Below are 24,793 nucleotides of genomic sequence, written 5' to 3'. Positions count from 1 at the left end.
ATATTTGACTACTTTTCCTGTGAAAAATGTCTGTTCACTCTTAATGTTTTATTTGTATACTGTTGAATTATTAGGAAGTGTGCAAATTTTCCAGTCTATTACACTCAGCTTTCCAAAACAAACAGATAGATACTCATGTCATAGCAGTTGGAAATTCCCTATGTTATAAGGGAGTTTTAAAACCAACTTTTATGAACGATGTGAAATTGAGTACCATATTCTGGATTTGTGTGTGTCAAATGCCCCTGTTGTAGTTACTTGTTTATTTTTGCAACTCTTAAAGAGATGGCTAAAAAGAAAGACAACTACTTTAAAAAATAAAATAAAATAATAAAAAAAGAAGTTTCCTCAAGCAGAGTGGAGTAGAAGCCAGCAAGTTATGATGTGGGTATAGTATTAAAAATACAGGCTTTTGTATTCAAATCCTCAGTTCAGTCGCTCAGTCGTGTCTGACTCTTTGCGTCTACCAATAAGAGAGTTGAGCTCTTGAAAAGTTACACAACTTTTCTGAGGCTTAGTTTTCTCATGTGCAAAAAGCAGGTATTAACTTCACAGGGTTACTGTGAATATGTAATGAGACAATATACTTAACCTTGCATTCTATTCATTGCCTAGCTCCTAACCTAGTGGACTTCCTTCTCTAGAGCAAAAGCATTTTAGGGGCAAGTTTACTTCCAGTTCCTTTTCTCTTCCTCATCTTGTCAAAGGTCAACTGGAAGGAGATCAAAAATGTTGCCCAGCAATTAAAAGTGGACTCCTGGGTTATGTTCAGAGAGCAGCCTCACATACTAAGAAAGTTTTAAGCTCTGCGTATGCTTGGTAGTCTGGTAGAATTCAACGAAACCTTTCCTAGTTGACTGCTGTTGAGTCAGGAAATGTAAACGTTCTCTCATTTAATTCTTGACAGTTTGGGTGAAGCAGGTGTTGAACATATTTGGGAGGTAACATGTGACAGAATGTTGTAGACACTCTAGTACCATGGCTTATTGGTGATGTGGTTTGGGGCATTAGCTCTCTGAGTCACAATGTTGCAATTATCACCTATAGATAATGAGGAAAATGGTACCCATAAAATATTGCTCTGAGGACTTCAGATCCTAGTTCAGGGCCTCATCTGTGAATGCTGGGTTTCTGCTCCTGCTGTCCTTTATTTTCTTGTCCTGTTTCTTATCATGGTTTTAAAATACTGTGGAAAATTATGTTAATAACATTGTTTAACATTATTTTACTTAGTAATGATGTTCAGTTCAGTTCAGTTGCTCAGTTGTGTCCGACTCTTTGCGACCCCATGAATCGCAGCACGCCAGGCCTCCCTGTCCATCACCAACTCCCGGAGTTCACCCAGACTCACATCCATCAAGTCAGTGATGCCATCCAGCCATCTCATCCTCTGTCGTCCCCTTCTCCTCCTGCCCCCAATCCCTGTAGCTTTTAATATTTGACTGAATTTTGAATTTTTAAAACATGTTGTCCCACATAGCAACTTAGAAGGTATAAAACACTATATTTAAAGTGTCACGTGGGACTTCCCTGGTGGCTCAGATGGTAAAAGATCTGCTGGCAACCCAAGAAACCCAGGTTCAACCTCTGGGTGGGGAAGACCCTCTAAAGAAGGGAATGGCTCACCACTCCAATATTCCTGCCTGGAGAATTCCATAGACAGAGGAACCTGGGGACTACAGTCCATGGGGTCGCAAAGAGCCAGACACAACTGAGTGACCAACACTTAACTTATGGGACTTCCCTGGTGGTCCAGTGGTTAAGATGCCATACTTCCATGTCAGGAGCTTCAGGCTCAATCCCTGGTCAGGGAACTAAGATCCTGCACACCTTGCTGCACAGCCGAACCTGTTCCCCACTAAAAAAAAATGTGTCATAGAAACACTTTCCACTCTCAAATGATGCATTGTTTCTTGAATTCTGCTCTTTGTGAATGAAAAAAAAAAAAATAAGTCAAGTTATACAGTCTCTGTAATGAATATGGAACTTTTATTTCATTACTCTAAAAAAGGCAAAAGGGGATCTTATAAACTGAATATCATCATCAAACTAAAATATAGAAAGATTTAAAAGTTTCAACCAGGCCCCAACGTCATGGAAGAACCAGGCCATGTAGCACTTTTCATTGTCATCAGTGTGCTCTCAAGAAAACACTATGCAGTTGGAGTGTATTTGGCATAGTATAGGAAAGAGCAAAGGGTATAGAAAAGAGCATAGTATAGTAAAGAGCACAGGGTTTTGCGAGCAAAGAGTTTTGCAAGCAAAACACCTAAGCACTGTCATACTGCTGCTGCTACTGTTGCTAAGTCACTTCAGTCGTGTCCGACTCTGTGCAACCCCATAGATGGCAGCCCATCAAGCTCCCCCATCCCTGGGATTCTCCAGGCAAGAACACTGGAGTGGGTTGCCATTTTCTCCTCCAATGTATGAAAGTGAAAAGTGAAAGTGAAGTCGCTCAGTCATGTCTGACTCTTAGCGACCTCATGGACTGCAGCCTACCAGGCTCCTGCATCCATGGGATTTTCCAGGCAAAGTACTGGAGTGGGTTGCCATTGCCTTCCCCAACTGTCATACTAATCCAAGATAAAAATTTATGTGGAAGTTTACAGTTTTAAAGTCTTCTTCATATTAGAAAAAGGAGGGGAATAATTTAGGTTTTCCAAATTCCTTCTGGCTTGCTGTAAGTTTGAAGGAAAGAATGACTATAAAAGTTCAGCAGGGTGGCAACAGTTTCCCTTGGTCCAAAGTGGAAATAAGCACATTCTGAAAATAAATTTCTATGATTAATTTGAAATACCTGAGGCCAATACTTTGCAAATACTTCAGATAAAAAATGTGCTGAGCTATAATAGTTTAAATTGTACTACTGTTGCCCTACCAGTTTCACAGAAAAATTAATAAAACATTAATAAAATACAAGTTATCCTGTAGAATTTAAAAGTAATTGAAAATGACAAATGCTTTGCCCTATTTTCTCATAATTTGAAATATGAAAACCCCACAAAGACACAGTATAAAAGACTGCTGACAGTGTTATGATCATCTTTAATAAGGAAAGAGTTTGCAATGAATGGCTAAAATCCATACACCACCTCTCCACTAAAGCTTCCATTTAAGACAAGCAGATCTTTAGTCTAAAGAAGACAATTTCATTACATTTGTCTTACCATTTAAAAATCATGTATTTATAGACATGCCATCTATAGTGGAATTAAGCACACCTATTTTTATCACACAGAACAATACTGTACATATGTGAGTTGGTAAACACATACATCATACCTCAAATTCTGCCCCCACAGAAATCTATTAGCATGTTACAAAAATATGCTAATTCTTCCATGCTACAATTCCATAATGTTCTTTGGACAAATATTTATAGCCACATGGATCTTATATTTTAAAGTCTATTTGTAATTACAGTAGCTCATTTATTTTTGTGTATGAAGTTTCCAAACTTCTGCATAAATCCTCGAAACTTGTTTTCATTTGGCTGAAACGAGTGGTAAACACCAGTGTTATAATTAAGCATTGGGCTGGACCTGCCATAACTATTGCCCATAGTTGAGGATTTCACTTCTGGCCGGTGTGTACTGCTATTTGGCATATTGCTTGTTGGCTGAATAGAGCTTTCAATCTTACAAAATGGCTCAAAACGACTGTAAACACGCCGGTCAACTGAATGAGTTCTCAGAAGCTCATCATTGGGCTTTGGTCTTGGAGAAGAAGTTGGTTTTCTTTCAGGAACAACAACTGCTTTAATCTCCTTTGAATCTCGGTACTGGATCTGCTCAGTGTTGAATCTGGGGGCAGAGGCATCTCCTGCTCTTTCTGAGAACTTGCTTTCAGCTGGACCTGAAGAAGCTATGGTTTTGTTACTTTCGTCGGATGGAGAATGTATCCTCTTGGGTGAATGTACTGCTACATCTTCCTTACTCTTGTGGATGCTGCCTGGAGAGTTGGATGAAGAGGAATGCTTTCTCCTAGGTGATGAATCATTTTTGTGTTCTGATTTTTTTTGTTTTTGATTCTCTTCAGCCTCAGAAATTAAGGTGTCAGAACTACTACACATTCTGTAAAAGGCAGGTGCTTTGTTTTTGGATAGATTGTCTTTCTTTTCTGGGGCAAGGCTAAGTAATGACCTTAACTTCTGAGATCCCTTTTTCAAAAAATTTGGGGAACCCTTCACTTCTTTCTTTGAAGTGACTTCTTTGTTGGGCTCCTCTTTATTCACATCAAGCAATGCAGCCATGGAAATTGATTTGGTACCAGTGCCACTTGGAGGATCTCCCTTGGGAACCTCCTCTTCCCCCTCCTCCTCCTCTTCCACGCCATGGGTCACATTGTGCACGCTTTTAGAACTTTTTAGCAAATCCTCTTTTGATTTTTCTGGTTGTCTCACTGGATTCCTGGTAAGTGTGCTATACACATAATGCTTACTATTTCCATGATCCATATTGGCTTTTGAATTGTCAAAGAATGGGAAACTGCGCCTTTTAAGCAGATTCTCATTTTGCTGATTCTTTGGGTTTTCTGTCTGCTTGTTTGCACACAAGGTTGTATACAAATAGTTGTTTGATTCCGTAGGGCCATTTGTAGTTGGGTTTAAAGCTGGTGGATGGCTTTCAGGAACCTGTAAGGTGTGCATTTTTGGTGCCTCTGGCTGCAGTGAGGACTTGGGTGTTGCCTCCTCTGGGGGTTTGTCTGTCATAAGCTGTGCGCCTGTTGGGGTGTCTGGGATCTTTTTAGGTGTGTCACTTCCCTGGGAACCAACGACAGTTGAATTTGAGGAATCAGTTGTACAACTGTTGGCTTCCTGCTGCTCAGGTAAAGTGGGTTTAAACACGAGAGAAGAACGAAGCCGAGAGTGAGTGTACAGGGCGCTGGCTTTCAAATTCTCATGTCCCTCATAGCCCTCAAACCTGTCGGTGGGAGCAGATCCGTTGGAATCAGGGGCAGCTTCTGAATGGTCATTTAAGTAGGACTCAATCCTCCAGTTACGCAAAAATGACTTTGTGGTATGTTCAAGGGTTGGCATGCGTTGTTGCAAGAAGCGAATATGATTATCTGTCCCGTTAAAAGACCTCCGCACGTTGGAATTCCTTTCTGGAAGATTGGTCGTCTTCCTCTGGGCAAGGCGGTCAGCAAAACTCTGGGCAGGTGTGTGCTGGCGGCCTCCGTAGCCACCCCGGGAAGACGACGTGACGCTGAGACTGTCTGAAGGCCTTTTCCAGTTCCCAGGAGCATTAACATTTCGATTCAGAGCCCTGTTGAGCAGCAAGTATGGCGTCGTTTCTGGCTGTTCCCCGGCATAACTGTGCCTCTTCCAGTTTTCATTTAACTGACTGTGCTGATGCTGACGGATTGGACCATTAAAGTTGGGAACAAAGTGAGGTTTGTATGTGTGATTTCTTATGTTGTATTTGTCATGTTCATTGCGAGTATATATCCCTCTGTTTTTGAAGTAGCTAGAATCTAGTTTGTGAATGCTGTCTTGTCTGCCAAAAAGGTTTCTTTGGCTGGAAACAGACGCTAAGGAAGACATGGAGCGCTGGTAAGTGCCGTTCTCCCAGAGGGCTTTGCCGCGGTTCACCCTGACTGACTCTTCCGGGGCAAAAGAGCTGGGGACACAGGACCTGGCGTAGAGAGTTCTAAACTCCTCGTCGAAAGACTCGACAAGTTGTCCTGTGATGACCTGAACCATGCTGAGATGCGCTTTTTCAAATGACCACATATAGCTGGAGGAGAAAAAAAAAAAATCAAAATTGGCAAATGTTAACTGTGCTGACAATACTTACCCTACTAACATGTGTCATTTAATGTTGACGAAGAGTATTTTTGTTTTTTTTAATTACCATAATTTAGAGCTCCAGTCGTTATATCTTTGCAATATGTCTCCTCACTCCTGTATTCATATTTTAAATAAAGCAACTCAAGTCCTGGCTTTGAATCCATCCATCATTTTGAGAAGTACAAGGAAAGCTGAGTGTACATTTTGCATCTCTGCCTGCTAAGGTTTTATGGAGCAAAATATGGCATTCTACTTTATATGCAGCATCCTGGTCAGGTGCAAGCAAGCTGGTATTGGAGGAAAAGTTGAGAAAACTGGCCTCTTCCAAGCCAACTCCTCCACATGAACTTGGACATTAGTTTCCTTCCAGCCAGAATGAGAATAAGGACAGTATAATCATTACAATTCCTTATGGTCATAACATGTCAGGATGCAGGACAGTCTGTGATAATGCACATATTTTATCTCTGTGTCTTAAGAGTACATGGAGTTTAGGGTGCTAGAAGTTGAAAACAGACATAGGATTTGTGGCAGCAGCCTCAGCCACTAAAGGCATCCTTCAATTCACTCAGTGTCCACAGTAAATTCAGTACTCACAAACCAAGCCAGTTAGAATGCCAATTAAGATCTCTGCTTGTAGAATACAATTGTTTTTATGTACAAAAATGCCTTTATTGTACTTCGTGGAATTTCTAAATCTCTTTCCCAGAGTTTAGACGAGACACTTGTCTTGAAGTTTCATATATAATTTAAATCTTATTTTAGAAAATCTTGATAATGTAACATACAGAGACACTGGGCTGAAAAAGCCATTGTAATATGCTATGCCTCAAAAAAATGGACATGATATAATGGAGGGTAATATGAAAGGAGCATACTGTTTATACAGGGATGACAGTAACAAAGGCAGATGGAAATATTAAAAGAATGTACAGAACAATAAAATACATAAAATATCATAAGCAGCAGTGTGTGACTTAAAAATCTAATTCTAATATGTTCAATTTTTTCTAGCGTGCTCACTAAATGCATGGTATGAGCAGAGTACATCAAGAAACATTTTATGTACAGATGTGTGGCAACCAGGATGACTTGCAAGAAATGGTACAAAAGTGAATTGTTACAGGAATTTTCAATCCAACTGTAGATATGAATATAAAATTTGCTAAAAACAGCAAGCAAAGACATGAATGATTGGCTTTCAGATAGGAGGATATCCCCAGAGACAGTAAGAGTTTGGCAGTATTTTGACAGAAATTAGAAGCCAGGAAGTTCAGATTTGAAAAATGGGAAAACCATTTTGGGGAAAGAAGAAACATGGAAAAAGAAAGGGAACAAGAGTGGTCATGTTTTGGTTGAATACAGAAAGCAAATTGTACTTAGTTGAAGTAAAAAGCTATAGAACAGACTGATGTGGTCTTCTCTGACAGTCCAGTGGTTATGATTTCAGCTTCCCAATTCAAGGGGTGAGGGTTTGATCCCTGGTCAGGGAAGTAAGATTCCACATACCTCGTGGCCAAAAAACCAAAACGAAAAACAGAAGCAATATGGTAACAAACTCAACAAAGACTCTAAAAATGGTCCACAGCAAAATAAAATCTTTAAACTAGTGGAGGAAATCTTGAAAGCAAAGCAAAGAGATCACAAGATTAAAAAAAAAAAACAAAAAACTTACAAAATTCTCTCTCAGTCAAACCTGTGGACAATACTAAGTATCTTCCAGGTTTCACTATGACAATTTCAAATGAGGGTATCCAATTCAAGATTTGATTTACATACATTGTCAATGTACAATACACATTACAATATACATTGTATACATACAATACACAGTGTACAATATACATTGTCAAGAAAAGCTTGTGTGTGTTTATGTCCTCATTGTTGCTATCATGATGCAGCCAGGCTGCTGTGTCTTCCTGATAACCTTGTCCTCACAATGTGTGAGCTGTCACACAGTGTGTGACACGGGACTACAGATGCCAGACCTCTCTAGAAATGCTGGGAGCCTAGCATATAAGGGCATTTTATGCAAAGAAATATGAATTAAAGTATGTATAAAGTAGATAACTAATGAGAACTGACTGTAGAGCACAGGGAACTCTACTCAGTGCTCTGTGGTAACCTCAATGGGAAGAAAATCTGAGGAAGAGGGGATACATGTCTATGTATGGCTGATTTATTTTGCTGTACAGTAGAAACTAATGAAACACTGTAAAGCAACTATACTCCAGTAAAAACAGCAACATCAAGAAGGAGGCATTCTGAATTTGCCTACAAGGAAAACAATGGCAATGCCAGAACAGAGACTTAAAAGCTGTTTTTACCCAAAAAGGTGTACATTTTTAACCAGTTGCCACAAAAACCAGTTCATAACTGTTCCACCAGATCCTGTCCTCATATTTGCTGATGATAAGAAAAATCCATAATGATTAGTCAGAAAAAAAATCCAAAAGGGCAAGGGCTACAAGCATCATTTTTTTTAAAGAAGTCTATTTGAGATTAACATGAAATAATAGAGAGAAAAGTTGTTAGATAATAGTTTTGATGAATTTTAATAATCTGTGGTCCTACAAGTCCATATTCACTTCCACAAATAGTAACTTAAGTTTTGCCTCTGTCTTATGATATAGATGAGAAGATAAAGAGTTTCTGTAGCTATTTGTTTGTTCTTCCCAACACCAGTTTTAAAGTAACTTAGTTATAGTCATCTCAAAAGATATCACCTACTAATAGTAAGACAAAGCTGACATGAAGTTATTGCTGAAGATAATCTTCAAACTCAAGTTAATAATAAAAATAGAAAGCACTTATTAGGATGAGATTAACTACTAATACCATTCTATAAGTCAAGTGAACTCTCATTTTAATTAAAATTTTCAATTAAAACCCCTCTAAAACCAAGTGGGTCTGAACAAATACATATATAAATAATGAGTCTTTGCAATAATTCATTAACTTCAAGCACTGCTCTTAACACATTTTCCTTTAAAACTGCAAAGAGGATTTTCACTAGAGCATCCCTGAGCAAATATTAACAGTTAAAACATGCCTAGAATAATAGCTGACTTTGGGGGTTTTGGATGCATTAATTGATTTAATTCTCATGACACAAGGTAGGTTCTATGATTATGCTCCTTTTACAGAGGAAGAAACTAACACGCAACCAAAGTAACTTGCCCAGGGCTATTCCCTTCAATGTGCTGCCTCCTCCTTCTGGACTTTTAAGTTCTTAAGACAAGAGGCAAACTTTTCCCTTTCCTTATCCTGTTGACATCCACAGCTCTCCTGAACTTTTCCCACAGCCTTTAGTGGTGAATCTACTGTGCTCTGGTGACCTAGGAGTTCAGGTGTTTGTTGGCATTTTTATCTGCCTATTGTTATGGCCTTACTGTGTGACCCATTCAAGATCTATGTCTGAAATTCATAAGGGAGTTTTAAGGCAGCACTTTACTCTAGAGCCAGCTGGGCCTGGACTTGGTTGCCAGACCTAAACTGCCTTTTGGTCCTTAGCTCTGATGTTTTTAGACAAGCCACTGAACCTTCTAGAACTTCAGTTTCCTCATTTATAAAATGTAGATAAAAACAAGTGCCTTGCAGATACGTTGTAAGGACTGCAAATGAAACACAAGGGCCAAGTTAGAACAGAAGTGGATATATTCCTCCAGTGGTAGTATAGAAAGATGCCAAGGAGCAGACCTGGGGCTGGAAAATCCACCCACCATAGCATTTAAACAGTCAGACTCTTCAATGATTTTTCAGTAACGCTCTAATTACAGCATAATAATCATCAGGGTCTCCATATACTAAAATAAGAGCAATCCTTTAAGCAGGTTCTTCCAGGTGATACAGTTTCTATTTATATGAACAATTATTATGCTTCATACTGTTTTCATAAGGAACAAAAACACCTTAAGCATTATAAAGCTTTAGGGAACCTGAGATATTATTCAATTCCCTCATTTCAGAGAGGAAGAATTTAAAGCCCAAGTAAGTTATGTGACTTGCTGATGACTTAATATTCTTTCAGCCAGAACTGAAACACAAGTCTCTCCAAGTTTTCCACGCAAGGATTCTTCTTTTACTTTTAAGAAATAACTAAGCAGATTACATTAAAGCTTGAAACTCATAAATTCTATAAATGATTGATAATACTGGAGTGTAAATACAATGACCTTACCTGTAGGAACCAAACATAACTTTCTGGCAGTCAACCAGCAAAAATTTCTGTTCCATTTTTCCATGAAATTTTGCTCCTGTTTTGGAAAGATAATCTTGACCTTTTACTGTCCGCACTCGAATATTCTAGGATTGAATGCAAAAATAAAGTAAATATTATGGTTAGAGTGGGGATATTTTGAAAAGTAAAATATATTAATATAAAAACTTTTTAATCATAAAAGTACACAGGTAATTTCTTTAAACATATAACAACAACAATAAAGATAGGGAAAAGTACCTTTTAAAACAAAACCTGAAAAGAAAGCACTCAAATAAAATAGTCACTTAAATAATGCATTTTAACATAACTTAAATCATTTATACATGATGGTTTTATAAATCTCTCAGGGTCCTACTGCAAGAGCTCCTTTCAGGTTATAGTAGCATCACAACAAAACAAGATGAAAATTCACCTTCATCTTGATGACTCAGACATCACTGAAATGATTGTGACAAGATACATCTGCTGAATGAAAGACTCACTCAAGTCAGTTGTTTCAAGGTTGCCCACGTGAAACTGAAACATTAATTATGACTGACAGCAAAGTTAGCTCAGGCACTTCAGTGCCCCACCATCAAGAAAAGCATCCTATAAAACCATCATGAAGATGACGAAGTCATAATCTGAAAAGGACAAGGAGACCCTTCTGTGGTCCCCACCTTAAATATACGGTGTACATCTGGAGTGACACAGCTCACTGTGCCATTCATTTGACTGAGATAGAGCACCGGAAGAAAAGAAAGTACAGAATTCTTACTCTGAGACGCTGAACTTGACAGCCCTGTTTCTCGGTCATACTCAGGAAATGACTAAACTTGGACTCATCAAGCAGAATGTACACAGATATTCCTCGAGTTGATGCCTCCACGATTTCTTTGAAAATGTCCACGTCTGTAAATATATCCATCGCTAAGGCAATGACCTGTTAAAGATACGAATAGGAAACAATGTTAGATACCCAATAGAGAAAGACCAAGAAAGTGCTTGCTTTCAGAAAAGTGGATAAAATAGAAAATAGCTAAATATATATTGAAAATAAACTATATACAGATTTATCCCATTAAATAATTTCATACTAGCTTTAAGTCAAATGGAATCTGCATTTCAGTAGAATGTTGAGTGAAGGGCAGATGTGAATCTTGGTGATCAAGGTTGTCTGCAGGGTGGATGGAGGGGGCAGTTAGGTGAAGGGTGGAAATTAGTGCTAATGTTTCTCGTGGGAAATATTTCCAGGGGGAAGCAAGATTTCTGTAACTAGTTGTTAGGAATAAAAGTCTTGGTGAATGGGGACAGAAAAAAAAAATCTTCTAGAAATAGAAATATAGCTGAGAAAGGACCAAAGATAAGAAAGGTATAAGGAGAATTGAAGACCAGAAAATTAAATACATATGCCTAAAATTAGCAGCGCAGACAGAACAAGTTAAAAAAAAAAAAAAAGAACAAAAACAGATGATTAAAAGGTAAATGCAGAGAGAAATATCCTAAAGGAGCAGGCCCCTGAAATGGAGAGAGTCCAAGTTAACTGTTGAAAACAGAGCCATTACTGATTCTGAGAAGCAAGGGGAATGAAATGACGCTGAAAGAAGTGGAAGTCATTCAGCTGACCACCCACTACATGCCAGATGCGAAGGACAGAATCCCTGCCCTTTGCAAAGCTTACAAAATGGGGAAAGAAGCCATAAACAATGCATCAAAGGGGGAAATTATGTGATAAGCTGTAAGATAATGTTTACTGGGGAAAAATCAGAGCAGGATGAGGAGAGTCATGAGTTCCTGGAAATGGAAAATTGGGGGTCTGTGGCATCTCTGAGAGAATGTCCTGTGAAAAAGCCCTTCAGGTGGATATCCTGACAGATTGTATCTCAGGCAGGGGGACCCCACAGTGCAAAGGTCCTACCTCAGGTTTAAGGAACAGCAAGAGTGGGAAATAAAACAAGAAATGGAAAAACTTATAAGAAAGCCTTGAAGATGTTACAAAGCTTTCCGTGTTTTTTCCTAAATAAAATGTCAGCTGTTGAAAGTTTTTATTGAGGCAATAGTATGGTCTCATTTATGTTTGAAAAAGATTGTTCTGGCCTCTGTGTTAAGAAGGGATGGTAAGGCTGGGAGGCAGGATGGAAACAGGGAGGCCAGTTAGAACCACCAGAGCGATTCCAGTGGGAGGTTACAGTGGCCTGGACTAGAATGGTACTGGGAGCAGCCACCTCCAGTGATGAGCAGAAACACTCAACATGGGGTGCTTTGAGCTGCAAGGACTTCTGTATGGGCTGAATGTGGGATGAGAGAGAAAGAGGGGGAAAGAGCACGACTCTAAGATTTTGGGGCTCTTTAACCTCAGGGTCCAAGTTGTCATCAACTGACATAGGGGAGGGTACAGCTGGAGTAACTTTTAGGTAAAAGATTAAAAAGTCAAGGGACCTGGATATTCAAGGGGAATGCTGCATAGGGAGGTCTAGGGCAGAACAGTCAGCTGGGTGTCATGGGGTAGAGATGATGATTAAATCCAAGTCAACAAGGGAGACGAGTAAGTTAGGTGGTCTAGTACAAGGGGTAGGGCAGAAAGGAAGGCTAAGAAAAAGGGGCATCCTGAGAGGCACGTTAAGACAAGGTGTTAACAAGAAGAGTGTCCTCAAGGGTGTGCTATCATGCCACGAGGCCAAGTAACACGGGGATTAAGCATTCATCGGATTTAGTAATATACAGGTTATTGATGACTTCACAGTGTAGTTTTAGTGGAACAGTGAGATCAAAAGCTTTCTAGGGAGGGTTTTAAGAGAGCTTGAGTGGACAGACACTGGAAACAGCATGTACAGGTAACTCTTTGAGTAATCTGGCTATGGTAAGAAGCAGAAAAGTGGAGCGGTAGTAGTGGGTTAAGCTGGGTCAATGGAAGTTGTATTTTTTATTTTAAGGTGAGAGAAGTAACAGCAGGTCTGTGTGCTAATGAAATGCTCCAGTGAAGAGTGAAAATTAATGATGTAAGAGATAGTTGGAGGTGGTATGGGGAATTGGGGGTTTCTGGAGGAAAGTCTTAGAGCAGGCAATAAAATATAGGCTATAGGGGTAAAATAATCAAAGTACATGGAATAAAGGCCAGTAAAAGATCACTGTACCACCAAGGCAGAAGCCAGGTAGAAGGTGGTGGTGGGAGGGCAGGTGTGGTGCTTGTGGTGAGGGGGGGTAGGATGTTCTCTGAATCCTGCCATTTTCTTTGTGAGATGGGAAGACTTTGGGTTATGGAAGACATGTAAGCGGTATGAGGAAAGGGGCATCAAGTAGTCATCTAAGATGATAGAAAAGGCAATAGGTCATGAAGACAGTGTAACTGCAGGGCAGCATTAAGAACCCATCAAGTCATAAATTTAAAATGAGACCAGTCAATGTGGTTGCGAAGAGGGGAGCAGTCATGCAGCACGCAGTCAACTGAAATGCTCCAGTGAAGAGTGAAAATTGATGATGAACGAGATAGAAGATGTGTGATGTAGGGGTTTTCCCTTGTAGCTCAGATGGTAACGAACCTGCCTGCAGTGCAGGAGACCCAGGTTCAATCCCTGGGTCGGGAAGATCCCCTGGAGAAGGAAATGGCAACCCACTCCAGCATCCTTGCCTGGAAAATCCCATGGACAGAAGAGCCTCGTGGGCTGCAGTCCATGGGGTTGCAAAGAGTTGGACATGACTGAGTGACTAACACGCACATACATATAATGTGCAATAGCTAAGATGATTGACCCTGGGATTTAAACTCCATAAAGAGAGGAGAGATGGTGTCACAGATGTGAGAGGCAGGGAAACAGGGGTAGGATTAGTGAATGTGAGGTCTCGCTGGGCTAAACGATAGTTAAATATTAAGGAATTGCCATTAATTTTTTACAATAACAGCAATATAATCATAAAAGGTAATATATATCCTTTCTTTTAAATATACACATTAATATAGTATAGATAAAAATGTTGCCTTGCATTTAATTCATATTATAAAAGGTGAACCAAAATTGGTGATGAAAAGTGAAAGCCAGTTGATGGTACATGAGTGTTTTATATGCTGTTTTCTCTACTTTTGAAAATTTCCACAGCACAAAGTTAAAAACTAATAGGTAAGTGAATAAGTGGACATTGGATATTAGCAGATTCCAGAGGTACCGGGTGCCAGAAATACAAGCAAGAGTGTTGGTCAGAGGAGGATAAATTAGGTCCTACAGGATCTACAGTTACAGACTGTGATGCTATCAAGGACATGATTGGGAGTCAGGGCTGAGATGCATGTAGGACAAGGTCATGGGAGGAGAGCAGGAAAAGGAATTGGTCTTTAGAAGGATCCTTTACACACATATTGAAATTGCCACCAGAACTGCTGAAAAGAGTGACAGACACCAAGGAACAAAAATGGTCAATAAACAAGAAGGAAAAGAAATGCCCTGGCAATAGGCACACGGTAGCAACAACTAAGATAATGTGTTGGATACACTGCAAGTACCTAGATGAAGAAGGTCATGGATAATATCTGGTTTAATCCAATAAGATGCTGGAACAAAATAATGGACCGTATTCAAACAACACAAGATGATATTCTTTAAACTATCAATAAAACATACTTCAATCAGATTTTCTTTAGGAAGAATAATTTCAATCATTCTAATGGCCTCCCATGACCCTTTCCTTATTTATAGTTGAGATGAGGTGCCAGAAGGGAGAAGCTAGTGAGAACAGCCTCATCTGTGTCTTCTACATGCTCTTTAGAAAATCAAACATGTGAAAAACCTTCAGTCACATCCACAATTATTAATGTGTTTATGATACAATAATGAGTGATGTGATGGTATATGGACATTGACATAAAGAAATGGAAGTATCCATTTTACGAACTTAATTTACAAAATAACTTTAAAAACCATGTCTGGAGCAGTTGAGCACTCATTTTTTAACTAAAATGGGATTTTTTAAAATAGAAAAATAGTATCATACTATATGGCATTTTTTAAAAAATGACCAGCGTATGTAAAGAATTTATTTATAATTTGCCAGAAAAAATCATGTAACAAATTACTTCAGACTTTGGAAACAAACACAAATGTATGACAGATAAATCAGGGTTTTGTTTGTTAAAAGTAATTGAAGCCATTCAGCCAATGGATGATTCTAGCACATATAAGATAGAACAAATGCCAGTCTCTCTTGCATGACAGATAACACAATACATCAGGATCCGTGAGACCAGATTACACATTTCTGACACGTTTGTCTGACGGCAGCAGAGCCGGGTACCTTATCAGGATTTCTGGTCCCAGTACCCTCAATAGATACCTAGAAAAATTATATGAAGTCTACAGAGAATTTCAGCTGTGCCAAGAAAGGCAAAATAAAATATAAAATGTAGCCACCTTTTTAAATGGTGGGTTACATTCATGGAAAGGAATGATAATTAGAAATGAGCTATGCCAAATCTGATATGAAGGTATTACATTCCAAGCTAGTTAGCTAAATCACACTGTGCTGTAGAAATAACCAGTCCATTCTGAAGGAGATCAGCCCTGGGATTTCTTTGGAAGGAATGATGCTAAAGCTGAAACTCCAATACTTTGGCCACCTCATGCGAAGAGTTGACTCATTGGAAAAGACTCTGATGCTGGGAGGGATTGGGGGCAGGAGGAGAAGGGGATGACAGAGGATGAGATGGTTGGATGGCATCACTGACTGGATGGACGTGAGTGTGAGTGAACTCCGGGAGTTGGTGATGGACAGGGAGGCCTGGCGTGCTGCGATTCATGGGGTCGCAAAGAGTCGGACACAACTGAGCAACTGACCTGAACTGAACTGAATGAAATAAAAATGATACACTTGATTAGTACAAGGTTTATCAAAGGGTACTTTAATTAATTTTATAAGTCAACACAGAAGTCATTTACATTAAATGGGATTCATTAAACTGCCATGTAACATATTTTTAAACTTTTCTTGCCTCTTCATTAGTTACTTTTATTCTTTTTTGATAAATTGGAAATGTAAACAAGCAAATGCATTCCTCAGCAATATGAGACTTGGAAAACTTTTAGGAAGGTATTCTGTGTCACTTTTAAGATTTGAGAGATATCTTACATCTTTTCGTAGTTTCAAAGAACTTGATTCAAGGATATGAGTTTACACTTATTTATCTCAGATTAGTAAATTTTCCTGAAGGGACCTAGACACAATTAATTAAAATAATATAAATAGTGACAAAATATTTATGGTAACTTCATGATACAACTTAAATTCATTTAGAGAAGGAAATAATGAGTTGTTATGTAATACACTGTAAAAATAATTCAGAGAAAGGAAAAAAATGTTATATTTCTACAAGAACGTTAGGGGTGAGTACAAAGTAGAATGGCATACACTACGGGGCTTTATGAATAAGCCTTAAAAAATCAATAAAGATTACTTTTAGCCATACAACTGGAAGACTGGCATTACAGGCATAGGGCAAAGATCAGAATGATGATCACAGTAATATTTTAATAAATGTTTATTGAATTAACCTAAATATAAGCACAAAGATTATCCACTTTATGAATATGGAGCAAATTTACTTAGGATTTAACTGTATAGCTCCTATGAAGGATCTTGCAAATCTGATATATGTTTAGATGTGATCTTGATAGGAATCTAAATCCTGAAAAATAAAATATCCACACAAAATAGTATATGCCTTTATATGACCCAGATACTTAATGAAATGTAAGTATACTTTGGGTTAATGTTCTGTAGTTACAGAACTGTCAGCATCACCTTCAAAAATTGAAAAAGTGAATATTATACCTTTTATGCTTCAAAATACTAAGCACCATTTGAAAGTATTCAGACTTTCTTGTTAATTTCCTGCATATATACAGGAAGAGGATTTACTTTCTTCCAACAGGAGAAAAGCTAAAAAACAGTTCAAATTAATAATAATAATAATAATAATAATAAAGAACACTTTATATATAACTACATTTGTAATAAAAATCAACACAGCTGGAAAACCTTAAAACCGACTAATAGAAATTAAGATAAATGATCACTTAAGAAATTTGTATTTGTAAATCTGTGCTGCTGCTGCTAAGTCACTTCAGTCGTGTCCGACTCTGTGCGACCCCATAGATGGCAGCCCACCAGGCTCCCCCGTCCCTGGGATTCTCCAGGCAAGAACACTGGAGTGGGTTGCCATTTCCTTCTCCAATGCATGAAAGTGAAAAGTGAAAGTGACGTTGCTCAGTCGTGCCCGACTCTTAGCGACCCCATGGACTGCAGCCCACCAGGCTCCTCCGTCCATGGGATCTTCCAGGCAAGAGTACTGGAGTGGGATGTCATTGCCTCCTCCTTGTAAATCTGTAATGCCTGTTAAAAGCAATGTCCTAAATGAATTTTAGAAATAAGAGAGCCTGATATTGAGAATCAGTGATTTTGGTCCTTATCCTACTGCAGCCTAAGTGAAAGTATCCATTTTGTGTGAAATTTCACATATTATATAGTGCATGCACTGGAGTAAGTTTCAGCTTTACATTTGTTGTTCAGTAGTTCAGTCATGTCCGCCTCTTTGTGACTCCATGGACTGCAGCCTGCCAGGCTTCCATGTCCTTCACTATTTCCCAGAGTTAGCTCAAACTCTTGTCCATTGAGTCGGTGATGCCATCCAACCATCTCGTCCTCTGTCGTCCCTTTCTCCTCCTGCTTTCATTCTTTCCCAGCATCGGGGTCTTTTCCAATTAGTCAGCTCTTCACATCAGGTGGCCAAAGTTTTGGAGTTTCAGCTTCAACATCAGTCCTTCTAATGAACACTCAGGACTGATCTCCTTTAAGATGGAATGGTTGGATCTCCTTGCAGTCCAAGGGACTCTCAAGAGTCTTCTCCAGCACAGCAATTCAAAAGCATCAATTCTTTGGAATTCAGGCTTCTTCAAAGTCCACTCTCACATCATTCATGACTAATGGAAAAACTGTAGCTTTGACTATATATAGACCTTTGTCAGCAAAATGATGTCTCTGATTTTTAATACTGTCTATAATTGTCATAGCTTTTTTTCCAAGTAGCAAGCAACTTTTACTTTCATGGCTGCAGTCTCCATCCACAGTGATCTTGGAGTCCAAGAAAATAAAGTCTGTCACTGTTTCCATTGTTTCCCCATCTATTAGCCATGAAGTGATGGGACAGGATGCCATGATCTTAGTTTTTTGAATGTTCAGTTTAAGCCAGCTTTTTCACTCTCTTCTTTTCACCTTCATCAAGAGGCTCTTTAGTTCCTCTTCACTTTCTGTTGTTACAGTGGTATCATCTGCATATCTGAGGTTGTTGATATTTCTACTGGCAATTTTGATTCCAGCTTGTGATTCATCCAGCCTGGCATTTCACATGATGTATACTCTGCATATAAGTTAAATAAGCAGGGTGACAATATACAGCCTTGACACACTCTTTTCAGAATTTTGAACCAATCTATTTCCCCACGTCTGGTTCTAACTGTTGTTTCTTGACCTACATACAGGTTTTGCAGGAGGCAGTTAGGTGGTCTGGTATTCCCATCTCTAAGGATATTCCACAGTTTGTTGTGACCACACAGTCAAAGGATTTAGCATAGTCAATGAAGCAGAAGTAGATGTTTTTTTCTATAATTCTCTTGCTTTTTCTATGATTCAATGGATGTTGGCAATTTGATTTCTGGTTCTTCTGCCTTTTCTAAATCCAGCTTGTACATCTGAAATTTCTTGGTTCCCGTACTGTTGAAGCCTAGCTTCAAGGATTTTGAGCATTACCTTGCTAGCATGTGAAATGAGTGCAATTGTGCAGTAGTTTAAACATTTGTTGGCATTATCCTTCTTTGGGATTGGAATAAAAACTGACCTTTTCCAGTCCTGTGGCCACTGCTGAATTTTCCAAATTTGCTGGCATATTGAGTGCAACACTTTAATAGCATCACCTTTTAGGATTTATAATAGTTCAGCTGGAATCCCATCACCTCCACTAGCTTTGTTCATAGTGATGCTTCCTAAGGCCCACTTGACTTCACATTCATTATGAATACAATAATTTTTGCACACATATAAGTTTACTAACAGCTAAATTGATATCAGCTGATTTGGTCTGCTATGAATTTCATAATCTTTGGAAAGTCACTGAAATGATTCTGAGTCTCACTGACTTCTGCTACTGCTGCTGCTGCTGCTGCTAAGTCGTGTCAGTCATGTCTGACTCTGTGTGACCCCATAGACAGCAGCCCATCAGGATCCTCTGTCCCTGGGATTCTCCAGGCAAGAACACTGGAGTGGGTTGCCATTTCCTTGTCCAACACATGCATGCATGCATGTGTGCTAAGTCGCTTCAGTTGTGTCCGACTCTGTGTGACCCCATGGACAGCTAGCTGCCCACCAGGCTCCCCTGTCCACAGGATTCTCCAGTCAAGAATACTGTAGTGGGTAACAATTTCCTTCTCTATATATTAAATTATCCACAGAATATGGTGTGTGTATCAAGTTATAAAATGCTATGTTTCAATAACTATTCACTTACGCCTAATTACTCAGCGATTGGATTAAAACATAGGTTGTACTTAGCTTTTTAAAACCTTACTGACCATGACCTGGTGATAGTAAAAACAAACAAAAAACAAAAAACACCTGGGCACTGTAGTAAAAGTCAACAGAAAATGTTAAATGGGAATGTCTAGGCTCTGTTATAGGTACAACATACTTTTGTAGAACTAGTACATATGTTTGACAACTCAGAAGGGTTGCATAAATCATTTCCCTCTGTTTCTGCGTTGTGTTATGTGATTGAAAGTACTTATACACCAGTGTTAGGGACTAAATGTTTGTATCTTTCAAAATTCAGATTTTGAAATCCTGAGCAGGCTTAAAAGAAACAGCAAGAAGAGTCATAGTCATTTTACTGATTTCACAATTCAGCCCTCTTACAAGTTCTTGTCTTTCTAGCATTTTCTGAAAAGTGTCTTCTCCTGAAAACTGGCCTGACAAGGGTCCTGGGCATGGCCTGCCAAACCAATGGGTCAGGATCTAGATCTTGGTACACTGACAAAAGTAACTTGTTTTCCTGAGGCTTTTAGGATACCTCCTTTGGTTGTAACATCATTATCCATTGGCTTGGAATAGCTATTATCTTATTTAAAATTTTGCAATATAAAGGGGTGTCTGTCAAGAAGATCGCCAAGAGAAATATTGATTACCTCAGATATGCAGATGACACCACCATTACAAAGAAGTGATGAAAATGAAAAATGAAAGTGAAAGAAAAGAGTGAAAAAGCTGGCTTGAAATTCAACATTTGGAAAACAAAGATCATGGCATCTGGTCCCATCACTTCAAGGCAAATAGATGGGAAAACAATGGAAACAGGGACAGACTTTATTTTCTTGTGCTCCAAAATCACTGCAGATGGTGCCTGCAGCCATAAAATTAAAAGACACTTGCTCTTTGGAAGAAAAGCTATGACCAACCTAGACAGCATACTAAAAAGCAGAGACATTACTTTGCTGGCAAATGTCTGTATAGTCAAAGCTCTGGTTTTTCCAATAGTCATGTAAGAGTCATGTGAAACTTGGACCATAAAGAAAGCTGAGGGTCGAAGAATTGATGCTTTTGATATTCTTTCTTCGTGTTTAGTCTTTGTTAGTTTGATTAGTATGAGTCTTGCCATGTTTCTTCTTGGGTTTATCCGGTATGGGACTCTGTGCCTCTTGGACTTGATTGCCTATTTCCTTTTCCATGTTGGGGAAATTTTCAACTATAATCTCTTCAAAAATTTTCTCATACCCTTTCTTTTTCTCTTCGTCTTCTGGGACCCCTATAGCTTGAATGTTGGTGTGTTTGATATTGTCCCAGAGGTCTCTAGGACTATCCTCAGCTGTTTTCATTCTTTTTACTTTATTTCCACCATTTTATCTTCCAGCTCACTGATTCATTTTTCTGCTTAATTTCATTAATTGTGTTGTTTGTCTCTGTATGTTTATTTTTTATTGCTAGGTATTTGTTAATTGATTCTTGCATTTCCTCCATTTTGTTTTCAAGGTTTTTTGATCATCTTTACTATTATCCTTCTGAATTCTTTTTTAGATAGTTAACCTACTTCCTCTTCATTGATTTGGACTTCTGTGTTTCTAGTTTGTTCCTTCATTTGTGTAGTATTTCTCTGCCTTTTCATTTTTTTTTAAACTTATTGTGCTTGAGGTCTTATTTTCTCTGCTTCAAGGTTGAATTCTTTCTTCCTTTTGGTTTCTGCCCTCCTAAGGTTGGTCCAGTGGTTTGTATAAGCTTCATATAGAGTGAGATTTGAGCTGAGTTTTTGTTTGTTTTTCCTCTGATGGGCAAGGCTGAGTGAGGTGGTGATCCTGTCTGCTGATGATTGGGTTTGTAGTTTGTTTTGTTTGTTGTTTAGATGAGGTGTCCTGCACAGGGTGCTATTGGTGGTTGGGAGATGCCGAGTCTTGTGTTCCAGTGGTTTCCTCTGTGTGAGTTCTCACTATTTGATACTCCCTAGGGTTAGTTCTCTGGTAGTCTATGGTCTTGGAGTCAGTGCTCCCTCTCCAAAGGCTCAGCACTTGATCTCAAGTTTTGCATGGTAGTATACATTCTTTTCCTCTGGTCAGGCACTCCTGTCCACTCTCAGCTGGTGTTCTGCATACACTCTGTGTCTGACATTGTATTCCTGATGTATCTGTGGAAAGAGATGTACTTCATGTCCACCTGCTCCTCCGCCATCTTGCTCTTTGGAAGGGACACTTCTACCTTTGTGGGAGTGAGCATCCAAAGATGCGCAGTCGCAGATGGACACCAGCCTCCTCAGACTTGACAGGTGGGTGGAGCCTTGTGGTCAATGTGAAGTTTAGGGACTTCTCTGGTGACCCAGTGGTTAGGAATCCACCTGCCTGCATCTCCCCATGTTCTAAAGTCCATTCTTTATGTCTGCTTCTCCACTGCTGTCCCATAAATCTGTTCTTCAGTACCATTCTTCTAGATTCCATATATATATGTTAGAATATGATATTTATCTTTCTCTTTCTGACTCACTTCATTCTGTATAATAGGTTCTAGGTTCATCCACCTCATCAGAACTGAGTCAAATGCATTCCTTTATATGGCTGAATAATATTCCTTTGTTTATGGAAAGAGTAATATAGGAACTTACATTACCATATGTAAAATAGATAGCCAATGGGAATTTGCTGTTTGGCTCAGCAAACTCAAACAGGAGCTCTGTATCAACTTAGAAGGTTGAGATTGGGAGAGAGATGGGAGGAAGTTTCAAAAGGGAGTGGGTATATGTATATACAGGACTTCCCTGGTGGCTCAGATGGTAAAGCATCTGCTTATAATGTGGGAGACCTGGGTTCAATCCCTGGGTCAGGAAGATCCCCTGGAGAAGGAAATGACAACCCACTCCAGTATTCTTGCCTGGAAAATCCCATGGACAGAGGAGCCTGGTGGGCTACAGTCCATGGGGTCGCAAAGAGTCAGACACAACTGAGCAACTTCACTTTCACTTTCATATGTATATCTATGGCTGATTCATGTTGAGGTTTGACAGAAAAAAACAAAATTCTGTAAAGCAATTATCCTTCAATAAAAAAAATAAATTAAAAAAGAAAAAGAATCCCCCTGCCAATGCAGGGGACACAGGTTTGATCCCTGGTCCAGGAAGATTCCACATGCCTTGGAACAACTAAGGCCATGTGACACGGCTACTGGAGCCCGCGCTCGGCTTAGGAGAAAAGATGCTCAGCGAGGGTCTGTGAGCATCTATGTGCCCCGTCCAAGCCACCCTGGGATCACTGACCCACAAGCTCCTCCCTACACTGCATTCTTTACTTGAGCAATAACTGTGTCTCTTGAATGTCAACAATTAATTAACTTGACCTAAAAAAGAAATCAATCACATAGTGTGCCCAAAATACCACAGGTCCTATGTATCCAATAGTTTCTATTTGAATAAGAAATTTGAATATCAAGGAGTTTCACATAAAAGTCATGAACTATTGCAGTAGCCTTTTTATATTCAGTGTAAGTCTTCCTGTGTCTTTACCCTGTAGTCAAGTTATATGAAAACTTAATCCCCTGTTTATTTAACTCTACTGCTCTCTTTTCTCTCTTGGAGAATTTTTTTTTACCACTTGCTTCTCAGGACTGTGTATTATTTTTCACTTTGATGCCTGAAAATTGAAAAACAGCATACCTTTGGTGGTAGGGAACAGTCGTTCTAAAAACTAAGAGATGGGGAATAACTAATTTTCAGGGTATCATCAACCTTGATTGAAAACAATTAGCCACATTACTTAGAATATTTCCTGAATAATTTGTCTGCGACACACTCCAAGTTTCTTAAGTATTCTGAACACCTAATGATACTCATTCTATATAGATAAACAATATTTAGATACAAAGCAGTGAATGTTTATCAGTTGGGCTACAGAAACAAGACACAAGTTTCCTAATTTATTAGCATTTCCAAGTCTTCATTAATATGATTAAAATCTCATTGTGAAAATCTTCACTTTCTCTACTAGGAAAATTCTAAAGTGTAATTTATTTTCCTTCAGTAGGTCATAAAAAGGGTCTTGCCCTAATTCTAGGTTGAAAATCTGTTTATTAGCTATACTACATCTGAACATTGAGGTTTTATTAAATAAAACTGCCTTTATCAAAAGCTGAGATAGCCACATTTATTCCAGCCACTTTCATTAAGTTAAACCAAATTGTTTTAGCCATAAAATTAAGGAAGATCCATGTCTTTACATATTACCTTTGATTAATATTCTACATAAATATGTTACTTGAAAAATAAAATATTTTATATAAATATATCCTTAAGCAGCTCTTAAAGCTGTAAATATTGGCAAAATGGGAGCTAATGATTAAAGACTAGGAATAGAATGAGATGAGGAAAAAAACTATACAAAAATTCTCTTGAATACATTAAATTTGGTTACTATACCAAATTTGTCAAATGACATTTGAAAGCCATTTAAACTTCAAATATTTCCAAAGGTCAAATAATTTCATCTTTTAGGACACAAATAATATTTTAAAAGTACTTCCATTCTAACAAAATTGAATGTGGAGTTTCAATCTGGGCCAGTGAAATATTTTTGAAAAAAAGTTAAATATGCCTGTGAATTTAGGTTTCTTGAGACTTTATTTCTGAAAACAGATCGAATGGCAAAAGAAAAGTACAAGCATTAAAAGGTTCAGATAATCATAGGGGAAGAAAAAAATATCCAAATCATTAAAATGTAAAGCAGTTCAATAAGAAATCTCACCTTCAGCTTTTATTATTGAGCTGATCAAAGGCAACAGAAAGCCTCCCGACTGATAAGAGAACCAAAGGAATCTGTCCTCTGGGAGGAGGGTAGAAAGGGGTGCGCAGTGAATTTAACTATCTGATAGGAAAGAACACTGTCAATGACATATTTGGTTTCAAATTAAAATTAAAGAAATGAAAGTTTCATGAGTATCAGAAAAGATCCCCAGCCCCACTTTCTCAGAGAGGCTAATTATTCAGGTAAAAGATAATCTCATGGCTTTTTAGACTTAATACTAGATTGCCTTTTTTTCATATTGAACTCAAACTTCCTAAGTAAAATTTAGGAGAATTTCTTTCAATTCTAGTGTCTGGATCAGAAAGTAAACAAACAAGTAGACAGCAATATTCTCATGTCATGAAAAAATTTATCAAGTGTGCTTCATAATTATACACACACACAGGGTGAGAAAGAGAATGAGAGAGAGATGATCTGTCTCTTTCAACCTCCAGGGGA

The 24,793-nt window shown here is 38.6% G+C and overlaps 1 protein-coding gene across 1 annotated transcript in view; it reads right to left on the bottom strand.

The window, feature by feature from the left end:
* Positions 1-3,427: 3,427 nt before the first annotated feature.
* FAM83B (family with sequence similarity 83 member B) overlaps positions 3,428-24,793 on the bottom strand; it is a 30,779-nt gene continuing 9,413 nt past the window's right edge. Inside the window, exons 2-4 of the mRNA XM_055574424.1 lie at positions 10,771-10,935; positions 9,972-10,096; positions 3,428-5,738 (exon numbers count right to left, since the gene is read on the bottom strand). Of these exons, the coding sequence (XP_055430399.1) occupies positions 3,428-5,738; positions 9,972-10,096; positions 10,771-10,935 (2,601 nt within the window). The remainder of the gene's footprint in view (positions 5,739-9,971; positions 10,097-10,770; positions 10,936-24,793) is intronic.

Source organism: Bubalus kerabau, chromosome 3, assembly GCF_029407905.1.
Source record: "Bubalus kerabau isolate K-KA32 ecotype Philippines breed swamp buffalo chromosome 3, PCC_UOA_SB_1v2, whole genome shotgun sequence".
NCBI lineage: Eukaryota > Metazoa > Chordata > Mammalia > Artiodactyla > Bovidae > Bubalus > Bubalus kerabau.
The sequence above is the reverse complement of the archived record's forward strand: the minus strand, read 5'-3'. Positions and strand labels throughout refer to the sequence as shown.